This window comes from Astatotilapia calliptera, chromosome 7 (assembly GCF_964374335.1).
Source record: "Astatotilapia calliptera chromosome 7, fAstCal68.1, whole genome shotgun sequence".
In the NCBI taxonomy this organism is placed as follows: domain Eukaryota; kingdom Metazoa; phylum Chordata; class Actinopteri; order Cichliformes; family Cichlidae; genus Astatotilapia; species Astatotilapia calliptera.
The window spans coordinates 21,337,891-21,357,764 of NC_137428.1; the positions used below are offsets into that span (position 1 = coordinate 21,337,891).

The 19,874-nt window shown below is 40.5% G+C and overlaps 1 protein-coding gene across 7 annotated transcripts in view; it reads right to left on the reverse strand.

Annotated features, from left to right (window-relative positions):
* ctif (CBP80/20-dependent translation initiation factor) overlaps window positions 1-19,874 on the reverse strand; it is a 59,820-nt gene that overhangs the window by 11,178 nt on the left and 28,768 nt on the right. For 5 of the 7 annotated variants that reach the window (XM_026173597.2, XM_026173594.2, XM_026173595.2 and 2 more), the window contains exons 8-11: window positions 11,302-11,378; window positions 6,536-6,616; window positions 2,919-3,492; window positions 389-688 (exon numbers count right to left, since the gene is read on the reverse strand). In XM_026173597.2, the coding sequence (XP_026029382.1) occupies window positions 389-688; window positions 2,919-3,492; window positions 6,536-6,616; window positions 11,302-11,378 (1,032 nt within the window). The remainder of the gene's footprint in view (window positions 1-388; window positions 689-2,918; window positions 3,493-6,535; window positions 6,617-11,301; window positions 11,379-19,874) is intronic. The other 2 variants (XM_026173598.2, XM_080304197.1) reach the window with 1 other exon arrangement.

A 19,874-nucleotide genomic window follows, 5' to 3' on the forward strand; every position in this document is an offset into this window, starting at 1 on the left:
CTCATGTTCTCACAAACAGATTGGATACAATTGCCAATGCCACCCCATTCACTTGCAGACTTACTGACTGACTCCATCTGCCTTTTTTGATGCAACAACGTTGTTTTAAAAACACTAACTAACTGCAAGTGGTCACAGACCTCATCCCCATCTTCAAAGCAGCTATTTCAAAAGGCAACAGGCTCTCAAGTTCATTGCACATGGCTGCAAACACTGTTGTTTTTTTAAGAACAGTTTAGCACACAACGTTTTTTCAGTAAAAGTTACTATTTAAAAAAATCCCCCCCCCCAAAAAAATAAATAAATAAATAAATTACACCTGCTTCAGTATTTAGAGAAAACATTAAGGAGCCAGGATAAGCTTTGGACGCCGTTGTTGTCATCTCACCTGCAGCATGTTGAGCAGCAGCGATCTAAACTTGGTCCCCTCCACCATGAACAGCGCCATCTTGTCGCAGAGCCTCGCAGCTGTTGCCGCGAAGCTCCTGTCCGACACGGCCTTGGAGTAGATCGCGCCGACCACCTGAGCGAGGGTTTCCTCCGAACGGGCTGAGGACTGCGCCTCCTCCATGAAGGACGCCAGCTGTTGCTCTACTCCACTGCTGTTGCTCCTCATGCTGTTGAGAAGCGCCACTAGTCGGTCCATATTCCGTGATCCGGGGCCCGACTGCTGCACGCATGCTTCCTCCTGAGGGGAAAGACGGGATAATGCATGTAAGTGGTTGGTGAGGATAATGATATTAGATTCAGAGCACAGTAGATTTCAACACAAATCAGATGTTCCTACAGAGAAATAAATGTCAGCTAATCTGACACATGAGTTGCGATGAATGACAAAGCAAGTTGAGTTAATGAGAATGTTTAGGAAGTTTATACGTCATGTTTCTTTCCTTAGGGAACAGTTGCTCTAGTTAAAGTCCTGAATATGTGGACAGACATATTAAAGCTCATTTGTAGCTTAAATAGCAAATGCTTCAAAAATGGTACAGTTTCACAGTGATGCATTACTCTGACTAGTAATGATCTCTCATGTGAAATTAAACACCATTGAACTTTTCTGTTTTGGGTTTTTTCTGTTTTACTAAGTTCTCTCACAGCGGAGAAAAAGTCCTGGCTTCAGTGCCAGTCATTGTTACATTTCTTGTTGAAACACATCCCAATAACCTCTGACAGTTCCATGTTTGGGTACAGACACTTCTTGTACTGGGTTGACTGACTTGGTCAGTGGAAAAAGGGTCAGCAGTTAAGTTCAGTGACGTACACGGGCCACAGCTTTCAACATTTTCTTCTTTATAAGCTGTCATATGATGATTTTTTTTTTTTTTTTTTGCTGAAACATTCCTCTTCTATCATGCAATGTCCTTGACACTCCCACAGAAATTGTCACAGAAACTCTAATTTACATTCATAACCACTCAAGATTTTTCACATAGAGCACTATCTGGGGTGTCATTTTAAGTGGATAGCCACCCTGGCTCCGATTATTGCTATGTTGGCTCAGTAGACATAGAGTGAGCCAAGGCAGGTATGACTGATACTGTATTTCCAGTTTTCCTATATCCTTTTCCAATAACGTTCTGGTTCAAAGGCAAGTTTATAACTATGTTTATAATTAAGCTGATTAGAAAAATAGAGATAAATCACAGGTATATCCATTTTTCTTACATTGAGCCTTTGTACCTATTAACTGTATTATTAACTGTATTGTTACACATTGTTTTCCATTGTTAACTGTCAATGCCACTGGGAAAAAAAGTGTAGGAGTATGAGTGAAAGGAGGGAAAAGAACAAAGCAGGCAGTGGGTTCGTTATCATTTAAAAGGTGGTGACTCATGGCACAATTATAATGTGTTTCCCTTGCTCAGCTACCATTCTAACAAAGCAGGGAAAGGGTTGCAGAGATGCACCTCCTAAACTGGTGACCAGAAATAGGACGGGCCCACCTGCCCCATCCCTCTCGCCACAGAGGAATCCTGGCAGAAACTGATGCGAGGAGGCCAGCATGAGCAGCAAGGTGGCCGTTTCATTTCACTCGATTTCAGGTGGCTCGAGTATTGGGGAAAAAAAAAAAGTAAAAAATTGAGTCTGATCTAGCGGGAGGCCCTGCTGCTGCTCGTATTAGATGAATAAATTCACCTTCCACCTGTTCCCTGCTCATCTCGCCGTGTGCACGCAGAGTTGTAGCAAAATATATGTGATTTAAAATCGTCTGCAATCAGACTACTGCCAAGCAACAGATTGTGTAGCCCTGCTGAAAGCGCGTGACTTGTAACCCAGTCAAGGTTTTGCAAAATGTTGCGAATACACCAGGTTTTGTCACCAGTTAGGAAAAAACGTTATTGCAAACAACGATGATGCAAACATTAGATGTATTTCTCGGTGCATCCCATCAACCAAAAGTTCCCTTCTAGACTGGTTTCACTGATTCACTGGCATCACAGAGGGTATATTTACTAATTCCTGCCTTGCTGCATCTTGGGAAGTCCCGTGTTGTCAAATCAATGGTCTCCTGGTGGTAATGAATTAGCTGTAAGGAGAAAAAAAAAGGGGGGGGGGGGGTAGGGGGGCAGCTACAGTTGGCCAACTCATCAGTTTGGGGCACAGTGGAAAACATCAAAAACTGTTAAGCTAATGCTGGTTTAGTTCCTTCACCTCCTTAGTGAGAACATGTGCTCCCCTCCCTGCCAGTCTGGGTGTGTGTTTCAACCTGAATGCTGTAAAAATGAACAGACAAGCAAGGCAGGGAGGAAAGTGTTTCTCCATGTGTGTACATAATGACAGTGCACCCATGTTTTTGAACTTAATTAAGGTAATCATGAGAGCAAATGGTGTCGTGTGACTGTGTTTGTGTGTGTATATACACATCGGTTCTTGTTGTTTTAATACTGACTGACAGTCACTAAGCAGCTTTTCAGTACCTTGTCCTTTAGTCTCCTCCTCAGCCTCTCCTTTGACGACTGCAGAAGGCAGATTTTGGGCTGCTCCGACTGGCCCTCGCTTGCCTTTCCACTTTGCGGTGTGTTGGGAAATTCCTTGTAAGCCGTCAGATCGGCGAAAGCGGTCGTGTTTGCCGTCGAGTCAGATTTGGGTGACTCACTGAGACTCTTGCTGCTGCAGTCTAGAAGAGGTCTCATGTGCTCGTCACCCAGTTTTACATTCTCAGTCTCTTTGTCTTTGGTTGTTCTTGGGGGTACTCCTTTATCACCGGTAGTGTTTGTCTGTCCATGCCCCTGACCTTTCTGATTGTTGTGCCAACGCCGGTTCTGGCTGTATCCGTGATGTAAGGGCCCTCCTTGGCGCTGCCCATGTCCTCCTTGATATTGGCGTGGGGGTCGACCGGCACAAGTGTTTCTGTTATCTCCCTGTTCTGCTGAACTCTGCTGTTGCTGGTTTGGGGACTGCTGCTGGTTTTGATCCCTCTGCTGCTGCGGTGACTGAGGCTGGTTCTTCCCTCCTCCGCCACCTCCGCCGCCGTGAGGCCGCTGCTGTTTCCTGAAATGAGGGCAAGTTTTAGGTGCAGTGTAATGAAATGGCAGCCGCCTTATATCTTAAACGGCTCTGTGACACTGTGACGCACCTTCTCACAAAGATCAAACATTATTCTTGTGAGAACCTCTACACAAAAGCACTAACCCACCACTACTGAACTACATCTAGAAAATCAAAAGCCCAGTGCCTGCTTACATGTGGACGCACAGTGTGTCTGTGTTTTCCTGTCCTGCATTGCTGTGTCCTTTTGCTGCACTGGCTCTGGGCTTGACAAGCCGCTGACATATGGTCCAAGGGATTAGTCACCCTGGCACTGAGAAGGCAACCTATTATTTGCCTCAGCCAGTGAACTAGCTCAAAGGGTAGCAGCAGCTAGCAAGCATTTGTTTAGATATACCTAACTGTATCCATGTAGGCAATTTAATGTTAATTTTTGACTGATGTGATCTGTAAATGAAGGAAATGAAATCAGTATGTTTAGCATATTGGTGTAGGTGGTTACAAACTTTACTTGCAAATGAACAGTAGCTAGTTGCCAAATATTATAAATTAGCATCTATACGGTTGTTTAACTATTGTACATGAACCCAGTAAAACGTATACAATGAAACGTCATGGTGGAGGGGTGGGGCGGCTGTAGCTCAGGAGGTACAGCGGGTCATCTACTAATCAGAAAGTCGGTGGTTTGATCCCTGGCTGCTCCCGTCTGCACGTCAAATATCCTTTGGCAACAGACTAAAACCAAGCTGCACTCAGATGTATCCTTTGGAGTATGAATGTTAGATAGAAAGCACTAGCGTTTAAAAAAACAAAACAAAAAAAGGATAAAAATGATGCTCGTGTGAATGAGGCAAGTTGTATAAAGCACTAAGAGTGTTCAGTTACAGTATAAGTGCTGCATAAGGACAATTTAAATAATAGCTTAAATCTGGAACGTCAAACTCATTTTGCGTACATGGTGGGTCACACCACTCACCTGTCTGTCCATGTATAGACGATTAACTACACATTGAATCGCTCAGATATTTCATGATATTATTTATTTATATTTAGTTTTTCTACACTTCTGTAGTTGAAAGAAATCTATCAGCGTGACTCTTTGGGCTTAAAATGTAGTTAATAAATGTGCAAAGTTACAGAACAGAAAGTTTTTGTTAATTCACAGAAAATGTCCTTTTTTAACTTTGAAACCATTGTTTTTTTTAAAAAAAAGCAATAAACCCCAGAAATATTTCTCTCACTGAATTTTTTTTAATCTATTACTTAAATACTTAAGTCGTATAAATGGCTGTGGAGGAGGTCTGTCAGCAGCAAACTCTGTAAAACCTACGAAGTTAAATGTCTAAAATTGACACCGTCCTTCTAATTTTTCAGAACCATCCAGTGGGCCAGATTGGAGTCTCTGTTGGGCCAATTCTGGCCCCCGGGCCGTGTTTGACACCCCTGACTTAAATGGTTCAATTAACTGGTAGTGGCACGCTGATAGGCATAGCCTGTTAAGTTACTAAATAAATTACAAAGTACAACAGACTTTATGTTGGATTTAAGGCTTAGTTGTCCAACATTTGCTGGATCAAGGTTGTCCTGTGAGGATCGGCTTTCTCTGTTTTAAAGCAATGTAAACTGAAATATTCATGGTTTGGGGAGAGAGTTTTGCGCATGATATTTAAGGAATTTTTTTCTACAAATAATTGATTCCATCAGTAATAAAAAAAACAATTAGCTTTTTTTCCTGTCTGGCAGCTCTCTCGGTAAAGGAGTGTTTGTGTGAACGTATTTATTGTTTTTGTGCGTGTGTTCATGTGGTTTATGTCTCGCCCGGCCTCCCTCCTCCACTCTCTGGGAGGTTGGAAGACAGTTCATCTTGTGAGTCTCCTCTGCCAAAGAGCCTACCTTCATCACTTCATAAATATTCCGTCTCAGCCTGATCTGCGTTGGCCTGACGTGTTTGTAATCGCACTGCTAATTGAAGCGGTTCCCTCTGTAAAGAACGACAGCGCCTCTTTCACAGGAATGATTTTCTTTTGCATCAAAAAATTACCCTGTAACTTTTCCTGTATTTAAAAAAAATATATTTATTTTTTTAACCAGTGCTTTATTTTAATCACTAAATTATCTGGCTTATGGTCATTGTGAGCGACCAATTTAACAGTCCCCGCTTTGGTGTCCAAGTTATTTTTTACATTTTTGATTAGGCTGAGCTGTAAACAGATGGTCCTGCAGTTCTATTTTTGAGAGAGTTTACACCTGAGGGGTATTTACTGTAGGTTTAAGACTAAAGAATCAGATGCCTTACGGATTAGGACTTCAGTGCTAATGATGATGTTTAATTTGCTAAGCTGCTCACTGCAAGACAAGAGAGCTGAGGAATATGACACGTCTGTCTTTGACACACACACACACACACACACACACACACACACACACACACACACACACACACACACACACACACACACACACACACATATATACTCTGATTTGATTCATTAGATATTTACAGTAGCTGTTAGTTCAGGCTCAACACTAATCCATTCTGATCTACTGGTGTTGGTGATGAGGGGTGAAAGTGAGAATGAAATAAAATGTAAATCATATTTAATGACTGTGAGCTCTGCGGTAGAGAGAGCGTTGCTCAGATTGACCGCCCATCAGTCATATTAATGCCAAAGAGATGTTTGCATTAGGGATGGGGCCACTGATGAAATTTCATCTCGCACTGTCTTGTTACTTGGAAACAGACCTGACTCTGGCGTGACCGAGCTTCTAATGAAATGAGAAATTACTTCTTTTTTTTGTCTGAGGATGATGAGTTTGGTAATATGAAGGTATTAACCGGTTTAAATTAGTGTTTGATGTTGCCTGGCGGGCTCCACCTCCTCATTATATGGAGCCATTTGTGTGTTTGATTGAAGGGGGGGGGGGGGGGGTGAGTACCACACCATTATCTGACCTCTGGGTGTCTTGAGTAGAATCAATCAAATGCACTTTCCACCGTTTTGTACTCAGGTCTTGTTCTGAGCATCTTTCTTATGTTGTCACTAACCTGGCGCAGACTTGACGCTTTCCCCCTGGGCCAGTAGGCAGAAGTACGGTTAACTGGTCTCGGGTGAACTGATCAAATGCTCTACAGACAAGAGAGATGGGGATGCCACAGTGCAGGTGATTGGAAGGATGGATGAAGAGTTGAGTACAGTGGCAGCAGTTTGTAGAAAACAGCAGGGGGGATTTAATTGAGAGCGTAAAAGGAGGAAACGGAAGGTTTTAAGAGAAGGAAAAGCAAAGCGGCAAAGAGGGAAACAAACAAAAACTACAGGTTGATAATGGTCATAAAATCAACAGGCACAAAACTACAGAAAGAATGCTAAGGTAACTAAAAAGGTGAAATTAATGGCCAGACATGATCATTGGAGGAGGCAGGATGCTGATGATCAATCACGACTGTTGCCGTGCACGGTTATGTGGATGGAGAATTCATGGAACCACCGGCTGACCCAGACTGGACAATTGATCGGCCCAGGGGAAAGACGCCCGGAGGCCAGACGAGTCAATAACGGGGCCAAAGCTTCATAAAGAACACAACACGCTGGCCTAATGGACTGTGGGGAGATGGGTTTCGACTGCTTGACTGAATATTTGCATTGCTAAGTCTTGAGATTTAAAAGTCCAAAGCATATTGAGCGTGTGTGCATACATGCATGCAGAGCTTTTATTGATTACAGTCAGTAAAGCAGGCGTTTCATGGTGGATGCAGAAGAAGCAGCAGACCTCTTTCAGATGTCTGTCACACACCATTTTCTGTATAATGCATTCTATGTTGATGATTTTTTTTAAAAATAATTTTGCAGTTTCCATCACTCTAAATTTGAGAATCACTCACATTAAATAATTTTGACTATTTAGTTAACAAAACAAAAGGAAAACCCTCAAAATATTGGCTATGGTTAATAGGAGGGTTATCAATTATTCAGTATGGCTCATTTACCTGATGTTGGCTTAAAATGACATGTCATATACACTCACAGGTCACTTTATTATTTAAAACTTGCTAGTATTGGGTGTAACCCCTTTTGCATTTTCCCTTAATTCTTTATGACACAGATTCAATAAGTTGCTGGAAACATTCCTCAGAGACTTTGGCTCATATTGGCATGACGGCATCACACAGTTGCTGGAGTCTGTGCATGCCATCTGAGTGCAGTGAACTCATTGTCATTTTCAGGAAACCAGTTTGAGATGATTTCATGTGATTGGCTGATTAGATATTTGCGTCGAGCGTGTGGCCGGTGAGTGTGTGCATACACGCGATAAAACAGGTGCTATAAATAATCGCAGTCGTTTTGTAATGACAGCTCTTCAAAGACATCGCCAAGTGCCACACAATGCATTTACTTCACAGGCTTAATGAGTCACTGAGCGGGGATAAGCCCTGATATGAAATCGTGAGTTCAGCAGGGCACATAAGGCTCGTACTAGAACTGAGATGTATAAAAACGGAACCAGGCCTACTTTCATCTTCATAAATCTAACAGAAAGTGTGCATTTCTGGTTTTCTCTTTTTGTATTTTTTTGTTGGTGCACAATTTCATGCCTCTGGCCCCAGATGTTTACTCATATTTGAGAGCATAAAAATCATAAAGATAGCGGAACTGTTAGTCATTGCGGTGACATTTAGTCCCACACAAACTGTTTTTAAATCGTTTCAACTCTCAGTTCAACAGCTCCAATGACACTTAACAGGTTTCAGCTATGATGTGTTGTAAATGGGATGTTTATCATCCTCGATTAGTGTTTGTTGTTTGTTTAGTCATGAGTACAGTTAAAGTGATGCTGTGGAGAAAGTGCACTTCTTCCAACAAAGACAAAATTAAGTCAATATGTGTAAAAAGCTTCTTGTTAATTAATAGAATGGGGTTTTTTTTAAAGAAAGACTTTAAGGTATGATGAAGAAAGGATCTGCTATGCTCTTTCTTTGCCCCCTTTTTCTGTTTTGAAGCAGAAAGCGGTAAGCAGCACATTCCAGTAAATCACAACTAATTTCAGCCCTGCTTGACGTGCCTACTAAAGTAGAAACACATGCACTACCTCCCCTTTCTTTTCCTTCCTGCCACAGCCAGCCTACACTTTTCCTTTACTCAATCTCTCAGTCCCACTCTGTTTCTCTTTCTTGAGCTTTGTTCAGCGCAGCCTGCATGCCTCGGACAAATAGTCAAATGATCAATAGTTATTTCCATATTTCAACATCTTCTGCTTTTAGCACGTTTGCTCATGTTTTTTTTCTCCTTCTCCTACCTCAGCTGTGTTGAGACATTAGACAAAATAAATCACTAAATACAACGTTTGCATTTACAGTGACTGCTGGTGTTTAGTTGCACAATTACAGGAAAAGATTAGCATGTTTTACAAAGAAGCAAATGTGGTAAATGCATTTGATGAGCAGACATGTTAAGCTTTATAAAGACCTTTCACTTTGTTAACTGGCTTTGCTTACTAACCACATGTCGGTAGAAAGGCTTTTAGCTTTGTAATAGGTAGCTCTGTTGGCATGACCCAATCATATCACTTTTTTTTTCATTCTCCTGACCCTCTACATATAAAATCTGCACCTACTTTTAGCCATTCCACTTTAACTCTACTCCACACTCTTCTTCTCTCAACTCCCAGCTTTTCTTTTTCATTAATAATTGCATTGTTTAAAAAAAATAATAATTTGCTTTCATGTTTGGCTTGTGAGAACAATCACGGCTTTTTCCTTTTTGCTCCCTGCTTTTCCAGCTCTACTGATCCCCATTTCATGTCCGCCCAGCTTTTTATCCTCTGCCTCATCCCTCATTTGACATGTTTCATCCTTAGCTTCATTTTGCTTTCTGTGTGATGCTTCTTTTTAGTGTAAAGCAGTTGTTTACTGAGGACCAGGGGGAAAATATGGAGTTAAACTACAGTGAATTAAGATGATTTATGAGGGGCGAAAGAAACCATAGTTTATCATTCATTTTTAATCAACTTCCGAAGTAGGTCAGGCCAAAAAAGATTTACAGACAGTTTAGTTCCCAGTAACACAACCGGGTCAGCAACCCTCGGTCACTAGGGGAAAGACCCCTGACAACGATAGGTCGTTAGGGAAAAATGTGTCTGGTTGGTGAGTAGTATGCAGAGGTTGCCAGCTGTCACTAGGTAAAATTGATAGCAAAGAGGCATAAGTGCTGCCCTCAAAAGCTCTTTGTGATTGCTTTGGTTATTAGCAGATTCCCGTAATCACCTGTAATCTGCATGGAAGATGTTGACTTGTCTGCAAACGCCCCCCACTTACTCAGCTAGTGGTAGGGAAACTGTGAAAAGGGGAGTGTACTTCTTTCCCTATCAACTAGATGTTTCCAGAGGGCTGCCTCTAGGCCTGTGTGACTGTGATGCCTTAGGGTGGTAGCTAGCATCACTGGCATCAGACCCATAGTAGCATGATAGGATCGATACTTTGTATGGAAAGTGAAAATCACAGTGGTTTAGTGGTCACAAAAATGTGTTCAGAATTGAAGGTAATTCATCTCATACAGTATGATACCCTGGTCTCCCTTACACAAGCTGCCTTTGCAGGTTAAAAATATCAGTATTGGTAATACTGGCCATGTATTGATAATGGTATTGGATCAATACCAAAATTTGATTGCACAGCACTAGTGGTAGCCTGGTGGCACCTTTGACAGCATGCACTCATCACTGAAAGAAATTTATGGTTTGAAAATGTGAATACACTTCCAGAGTCCACCATCAACAAGTCATTCAGCAGAAACCTGTTTGCCAAGTAATTCATTGTGGTTAAATGTAAATGAATGTAAATTTAACAGAAGGTTGTGACAAGGTTTTCTTGTCAAGATCCCTCTTCGCGTTTAATGTTATTCCTTTTCAGTTGGATTCAGGCGCAGATGGCTGAATGCAAATGTTGGCGGCAGATTCAAATTTATGAGACGAGAGTTGTGTAAATTCCTGACAATTGTGCATAAACCAGACACAGGCCAGCAGTTTCTCTATGTAAAACTTCCCCTAACATGTAAGCTGTAAGACTGCCTGGGAGCAGAGTGCACGAGAAAACAGGATGGTCTTGTGTTAATATTTCCCATTTAAAAACAAATAGACCAAAACCCAAGCAAACTGATGTTGGTCCATATTTTTGTTCTTTTCTTTCTGCCAAGCCTTCGCTGCTGCGGCCATCAAACATAAATACAAAAGCTCTGGACAAAAGTAATTATCCTCTGAGCTTAAAAACAAGGATAAAAGTGCTTTTTTTCCATTTGAATTAGAGACAATTTCCTCTTTTTAAACCACAAATACAATCACAATATTTTCTCTTCGCTGGTCGCTTAGCAACTGAAGAACAGTTTTCCAGTGACATCAGGGCAGAGAGTGAGAGAGAGAGCGATTTTTTTTTTTCTTTTCTTCTTTTAAGGACCTGGTTTCAATGAAGTCAGACTTGGGTGAAATTGGATTTCATTGTATACAATTAAAGTAGATGTGCCAGTGTGAAACCTAGTTTGGACTTGAGATTACTTGAACATTGTAGGCACAAAAACGAGTGACTAAAAAGCTGGCACTTTTTTATTATAGAGACCTAATCAACTTGAAAATGGAGGAGAAACTTGTCTCCTCCGTGCATTTTCTTTATTCCCCATCTGCAGTGGAGTGTGGAACCTGCATTACTGTCTCAACTTTTCTTTGGATGGGGAGAGATGTCAGGGCTATGGGCCTGACTGCACTGACACCAACACAGAAAAATGTTTCCTCTTACTGAGGTAGGTGTGTGTGTGTGTGTAGGCTTACCGTCGGTCGTTCCTCCTGCGTCGGAAGAGCTTTTTGGTGTGTGCAATCTCAGCCTCGTTAGGAAGGGGTGGGAAGACCTGTAACAAGACAAATCAAAGAGTAAGAGTAAGCATCGCTGCTTTCAAAACTAGCATAAAGAATATACACATGACTTCAACAATAATCCATTAAAACACACTTGAGTTGCTAGTATGTGCACAAATGTCTACAGCTACAGTTAGAACTGTCCTTGATGATGATTTTGATTTTAAGAGAGTGAAGAGTGTTGAACATCTTGTTCCTTTCCACAGGATGACTAAAGTACTGCTACAAGAATTCTCACAGTAATAGTTGACCAACAATTTTTATTCAGGCTTGTGTGACTGCTGGAACTTTTTCCACAGTACTTGTAAGTCATGGAGGAAGTCCCCCCCCCACGTTTGTGCTTGTGATACTTCTGAAATGAGGAAGTATCGAAGTTCATAGAAACCTGTTTTCAGGATCTTTTTCAAACTGTCCTTCAAGGTACATACTCACTAGCACATGATAAGACACAAGCATATTTTTTTCACAAGACCAGCGCCCATTTTTAAAAATCTCAGTACCGCATCAGCTGTGCAAACAACTTCTGGTTTTAAAATTGAACAAAATTGGGGGAAAATGGACCGGGAGTGGAGCCTATATGTGCTGGAGGAAATACACTGAAAATTTCATTCATGAAATGAAGCTCGCAATTTTCTCTCAGCCTGATACTTGAAGTATTCACAGAGATGGTGATGTAGGAAGAAAATAAAGAAACAGGATTAGAAGAAAGAAAAAGACCACACTCATGCTGTGTGTGAAAAGCTAGGCTGTGAGTCTGTGCCACAAAAAGCATTTCAGGTAGGCAGCTCCGCACTGTAAAATGGCAGCTCTCTTACCCTTGGAAGGGCCATAGCCATGGGACTTAAAGGCCTCTTAGCATCTGTTGGTTCATCAGCAACCAATCTAAATTTAGGGTTGGGTTTTGTTTTAGCCACATGCTAAATAGGGACTATTTTAGAAACTAGAATATGCTACATTTCAAATGAAGTGTCACATTTTGGCATAAATATTTTTCTGTTAAAAGCTTTTCTATTTAGGTGTTACAAATAGGAGAACATCCATCGATCTTGTCACAGATGGCTAACACAGACAACCATTCACGCTCACATTTACACCTACAGCCAATCACCAGTTAACCTTGTTTGCATGTTTTTGGACTGTGGGAGGAAGCTGAAATACGCTGAGAGAACCCACACAGGCACAGGGAGAACATGCAAACTGCACTCAGAAAGGCACCAGTCCACCATTTGATTCAAACCCACTTACTGTGAGGCCACAATGCTTATCACTGTACAACTGTGCTGCCCCAAGAAGAAGAATAAAAAGAAAAAATATCCTAATATCCTGTTGGACATTAAGAGTATATAACATACACACTCTATTGGCGATATCTTCTATCCTGTCATTGCTGCTGTTGTTCCTTTGCCAACCACCAGCTCGCCCCAACCGGCTGTGGTGTATTACTGCCCTTCCCCGAGCCTGGTTCTGTTGACGATTTCTTCCTGTTAAAATGGGTTTTTTCCTTCCCACTGTCGCCACTGGTGCTTGCTCATTAGAGGAGGTCTGATTGTTGAGGTTTTCTCTCTAGTGCTGTATGGTCTTTACCTTATAATGCAAAGAGTCCTGATGAGACCGTTGTTATAATTTGGTGCTATATGAGTAACCTAAAACTGAACTGAATAGCTGTTGCATCACTGTAGAGTTCTCATTGGCCATGCAAATAAAAACAGAAAAAAAAAAATCCCTTTAAGGCATAAGCCATCTCTCTTCGGAGCTCCCTGCTGGGCAGTGATCCTCAGGGAGTTCCTGGAACTGTTTGATCCACCTATAGTATGTAGAATTGTCCTTGAAGATCTCTTTGATCGGCTGCTTCAAACAAGGATTTCAAACATCCTTTTCATTTCCAAAGGATGACTGAACTATTACCACAGTAATAGCTGAGTGAGAGTTATTGATTGCGATTAGTTTTTCGCAGGCATGACTTTGACAAACTGTACAGTAATAGGATGGCTATGGCGAAAATCCACTGCCTCATGTCATTCACTGCAAACAGACACACTCAGTAATTTACTCAATAATGACCAGTACATTGTGTGTGTGTGTGTGTGTGTGTGTGTGTGTGTGTGTGTGTGTGTGTGTGTGTGTGTGTGTGTGTGTGTGTGTTTATGCACTCTGGAATCATTAGAAGTTGAGCACCAGCAATCATCATACAAATGTATTAAAAAGAAGCCAAGTGTCTAAAACTGCATAAAAATGGATAAGAGAGAGACAAAAGCTATTATAAGCCTCTTTTTTTATTGTACCAATAACTGAACTCAAATATGTTCTGTTTAAAATGTGATAGGAAAGAGGAAAGCAGGATATCCTCACTTTTGTGCAGGTGAAAACAGCAGAGATATGAAAACAAACAATAATTCATTGAGGGACGAGGAACAGTTATTAATGTTCTTTAGTTTAAATCAAGACTTAACACTTCCCAGGGTTTTAATAAATAGCACAAGGTGCCCTGCATTGGAAGCGACAAAGTATAATCAAACAAATAAGAAACATGAGTATGTTTTTACAGTTAGTTCTAACATGGATATTTCCAATGCACACTGTGTTGGATGTCTTACTTACACAGTTCACTTCTTGTGAAAAGGACATAAGACTGTCTGCCATCCATTAAACATCAGCCCTGTCAGTCAAACATCATCATTATGCGCTGTTACCATGGTTACAGGCAGGACTAGCACATGCAGTGTGCAATAAGAGTGAGTGCAGGAGGCTTGGTACTCCTGGTTTCAGGTCTCCCACCCTCATTTTCAAGTACATTGTGTGACACACACACACACACACACACACACACACACACACACACACACACACACACACACACACACACACACTTTCGAATTTCTGTGTCCCAGGTGTTGTATGTTTTTTTTCCTTACAGGTGCAGCAGTTGGCGACACGTTGTGTATTTCTATTTGTACTCTATCCTGTCCTGCCTTAGACATTGACATAATGTATACCACATATAATATAATAACTTTAAATACAATGACCAGAAATGAAGAAATAGTCAGATAAACCCTGAACAAGAGGAGCCTAATCAGAATTTATAGAGCTGAACCTGGCTCGTTTGGCACAACAGTGCATTCAGATCATAATTCTGATTGCAAAAGCTACCAGACAGGACAGGATTTTAAAAAAAGGTGCATGAGGCAGAGTGCTGTGCAGTCTTTGGTCGATGCTGTATAATACTGTATCATCATTTTCTTCTTCTACATAAAAGAATGACAAAAAATACGGTCGATATTAAATCTCAAAGATTTTTTTGTCTCATGACTTGATAATATCGACCGTATAATGACAATAATGCCTTTTGATAATGATCACATGAGCATTTTTAATATTTTGTTCCCATTTTTTTTAGTTTACCTTGACATGAAACAGGACTCTTAGACTTTTTAATTCAATGCAAAATAACTAAAATATCAGTACATTTCTGCCGTTATTTTAATGTTAGGAATACATTTAACGAATCATCCATTTACACAATAGATCATAAACAGCCTGAGACGTCGAGAAGTTAGATCAATTTAAGAATTGGTCTCAATTGTTGTTGTTGTTTTTTTTTTTTTTTAATTCAGTCTGCTGTCATTATAATGACATGCACCAGCATGGCTCCTTGGCTTGCTTTGGTAAGACTGCCGTAAAACTGATAATGACTCATACCTGCGGTTTGGATGAATTTAAATGTTCAGACAACCACGTGTGACATGATGCATTCTTAACAACTTCTAACACAATACGTTCTAGTGCACAAAACAAAAAAAAACATCCTCCCCTGTAGTTTTTTTTTGGCACACTGCGAAGTGATCCAGTCAGTGCACTAGACTGGATACCCTGGCAAGCCAATTCTGGTTGGTATATGTATGACCACTCTGGTTTAGAAGTAACACGAGAGAGAACTTTTTAGAGCTCCAAGCTTTGGTTTCCATATATTACAGAAGAGTGAGATAAAGTGAAAAGAAAACTGTGTTACAAAAAATGTTTGTCAGCGGTTCTTTAGTCCTGTAATGACTTATGCCAGCCTTTCATAAACTTCCTCCAAGGACTGTGAGTACACACAGAGTACAGAACATACCTGTACAGCATCGCACTGCAAACTCAGACATCATCTAAAAACACTCAAAAGAAAAACTGAAGAGCCCAAAATTATTATAGTTGAATTCTGATGGAAATCTGAGATGCAAAGAGTCTGGAAATGTAAATAAACACATGCTTTTAGCCTCTAACAAACTAACCCATATTATAGACTCTGCCTTTGTTCCCTCATAATTTAACTCTTCTTACCACTGGAATGATCTGAGAGGGAGGAAAACGGAGAAACTGTTGCATGTTTAGCTACTGTAGTTCTCCTCTAGGATATCATTAGCTATAATTCTGCCCTCAAATGGTAACCAGATGACAGTGAGTGCACGCGCGCACACACACACACCCCACCACCACCACATATTTCTTAAACTCTCTACTTGCTGCATTTCCTATTGCTAGTTAGATCTCATTAGAAAGCGCTATTAATAGAAAAATAGAAAAAAATGTGAGTAGTTTCTATCAGATAAGAGAGGCGTGATCGAGAGACAGGAAACGAGAAATGTAGAATGGCCTCTCAAGCAGCTGCATGTGTGAATATGCTATCTGCAGGTAGCAGCCAGTTTAAGGCAGATCAAAGTGAGGACCCATACTGTCCTGGTCCCCAGCCAGAAGACCTCTCACCTCGAGGCAGGCCGTGCTAGCCCTGTGGACGTGACAAGGATGGAGGGGAGGGACTGCCTGCGCAAGAGCTGATAGAAAATGAGACTGATTTTTATCTGTGGATCTGATCACATCTGTATGTTTTTTAAAACAAATGTAGCTCTTCAAAGATTACGATACACTGGTGGAGATGAATGACGAGCTGTGCTACAAAAAATGACGAAAGAAGGATTAACCCCTTTCATCACCACTGTCAATAGTCTTTTATTCAGACTCTTAATTTTATCGTCCATTGAACAATTAGGGCTAATAATGAGGATTCAGACTCATGACAGCTAAATTTGAGGAATATTTTTAATTTGGATTTTATATGCTTGAAGTAGTCGGCAATAAAGGGGCTGGCAGTGATGAGGGCTCGAGTCCTGCTAATGTGAAGGCAGAGCTTCCTTTTAAAACATTCATCACTTGTTTTAACCGAAGCCTTAACAAGCCAGAGCTGGCACAACACACGCATTTTAATAGCTAACAATGATCGTTCCTGCAGTCTTCAGTTTTAGACTTCAGTTGTGGATATGCATGTGTAGTACGCAGCCTTATTTTGTAGAAAAGTAAACAGCATGGTGATGTAAACCATCAAACTCAAGTTTTTCCAAGTTTAAAACAACATCGAGTCTCAGATGTCAAACAGCGTGCCAACAGCTGAAATATAAATCAGCTTGAATTTTACAGGCCTGACTGTGGTGTCTCTTTTATGCGTGTATTGTGTTTTGCGGTTGGGTGTTGCGCGTCCGCCTTCAGGGGAAGTCTGGTCCTGTAGCATGCCAAGGACATTCACAGGTTAGCACATAAATCACAGTAAATAATTCACTCTGGAGTTGGGTTGTGAACTCTTTGTCATCATTAGCATCTTGGAATTTTCTTTAGACACAGGCTGACATGGTTACAGGACTGCCTAAAACAACCACGCAGATTCCTTCAGACTGTTACCTTCAGGTGTTCATCTGCACCAGGAGCAGTCTGAAACATGAGCAGCACCTCTGCCACGCATTTGTTCTGACTTTGGCACACAGTAGTCATTAATTATAGTTAGTGGATAGTGCTTGTTTTTTCTCCATCCAGCTCAATTATAAATTGAAAAAAAAAGGAAAACCTGTTTAGAAACCTATTTTGTTTAGGTACCAGTGAAACATGGGATGCTATTATAGCTCTCATGTCCTGCATCATTCCCCCTTGCTAATACTTTCCTGTCGACATTCCTGTCAATGTTAGTAATAGAGGTAAAAAAAAAGAAAAAAAGATCAACCTATCTAAAATTGAACTACACATACTGGAGTTTTGATGTTAGCATTTTAGCTGCCACCATATTATTTTGTCATTTTGGAGCCAGAAGCTGCCATATTTGGATGAAAGTGTGGAGTGTTATTAGCTATTAGCTAGTTATTAGCTAATGGTAGCAAGCTAGCAAAGTTTAAAGTCAAAGCTCGCAGATGTCCAGATAATTAGTGCTTAATAACACGCTAAACAACTACTAGCATTTCATGTAGCTGAAATAAAGTGCAAAGTCAGTTAATATGTTAAAAAAAAACGAGTTTAGGGGCTACCTTACAAAATAAAACGCCTTGAGGCAATTGTTGTTGTGTTTTGGTGCTGTATGGATAAAACTGAATTGAATTGAACTGAAAATTCCAAAAACGTGACTGTAAAATGTGACTATAAATTTTGAACTTTGAACAATATTTTCATGCGTTTTACATCTTTTCCTATTGATAAAGACTCTCCTTATACTACACAAAAGTAATTAAGTAACAGATAAATAATTAAATGACAGAAAAGTGTCTGTTTTTAAACTGTCTGCTATATAAAAATGTCAGTTTCTCCAATTTCACACATTTATCATGCAGTTTCACTGGTCTGGCCCCACTAATACTTAGTAGCATTTGAGAGGATTCAGTTTTTCTAAAGAGTTGCCTAAACAGTCACGTACCAGGTCAAATGCCATTGTTGATCCATTCATAACAATTATGAGTATGGAAGGAGTATAAGTTGCAAGGAAGGAAAGTAAGGAAATGAGAAATGTTAACAGGGTGGAAATGTGGAGAATGGAAATGGAGAATAAAGATTATAGAACTTTGTCTGCTATAGCATAGAAAATGAAATGCATGTCTTCCTTTCCCTTCTGCTTTGTAACAATTCTGGTATGATGCTTATTGAGTCGCTCCATTGTTTCTCTTAGTTTATTTATGTTGCAAGGGCTTTCAGCCAAAAGCAATAAATTTAAAGCTGACCCAAGGGTGGCATTACAGGACAGGTTGTTGAGAGCAAAAGCCGCTGTCAATACAAGACAGCAGGCACGTAAAATGAAAATACAAAAACGTTCCTCAACGTTTCATTCACAGGCCAAACCAAACAAATAACGCTCCTTTCTGTGTCTGTAAGGAAATTAGAGTTGGAAGTTTTTGTCTTTTGTCTTTTGTGGGGTGGGGTGGGGGGTAGATTTTAAACAGTTTCTTTGTTTAACTTTGTTACTAGCAGGCTTAAAAACTACATCAGATGAACATTATCTGAGTCATATGCTTAAGAAATAGGAGAACCGAGAGATGCATCTGGCTCTTCAGTTCATCCATCTACTGTTTGCCAAAGCCTCAACAGAAATGGTCTCAGTGGAAGGGTGGCTGTCCAGAAGCCATTGTTAAGAAAGAGAAACAAGAACTGGACTGAGAATCAGCAGCTATGCTGATGGAGTCATGTATCCAACTTGGGGTTGTGTTTCAGGCAGTGATGTTGGGGATCTCATCAAAAGATGGAGTTCACCAAGAAAATTACAATAAGTATTATGACAATTATCCCAAACATTGGTAAAAGCACACCAGGATTGGCCTCCCCAGAGCCCAGACCTCAACAATATTAAGCAGTGTGGGATCACCTTGACAAAAGGAACAAAAGGCAGCCAACATCCAAAGAAGAGCTTTGAAGAATAAAGGAGGCCATACCAAATTTTGACTTTCAAGTTAGCTAAAATTGTACAAACTGTTTTGTCCTATTTACTGTATTTCCATGTATCCTTTCATAGGAAAATTAGGATTTACTGAAACATATGTAAGTATAAAGAAATATAGGGTGACTTTTGCACAGTACTATATGAAATTTTACACACAGTGTGACTTTTACAGCACTAAGTGATTTCATTTTATAAATTATTCACGAAAAGCAAACTATTAGCACTCTTATTACTTTAACTTACTAACTTTATATGATGAAAGATGGCATTTCTACCGTTAGATTTAAGTAGCAGGAAGAGATAAATTAGCAGTAACATGCTGATCCTGGATCTTTTTTATCGGACCATCTTGTCACGCTAGTATTCAGAATCTATAAAACCCCTCTAGTACAGGATTTCCTTCATGTTTCATGATACGCATTGCCTTTCATGTAACTTAGTCTGTAGCTGATGCATGCTAACAGTACAGACAGAGGAGATTTAGAGCTGCCACGGTCGTGTATACAGGATGATCTGTGATAAGAGGCAAAGATGTGAGGTCCTGACATTCATGTCTCATTTAATAAGTGATCAGAGGCCAGCGCCACAGATGCTGAGACAGGTACATCAAAGAACTCAGGGGTCTTGCTACTGGAGGATATGGAGAACACTGCAGGATCAAAGTGTCGGAGACTGAAAAAGGGAGAAAAACTGTAGTACCCTATAGAAATTAACTGCTGCTGCAGCGGGTTTTAAGTGCATATAGCTGTGCTCTTGGCAGCTCTCAGAA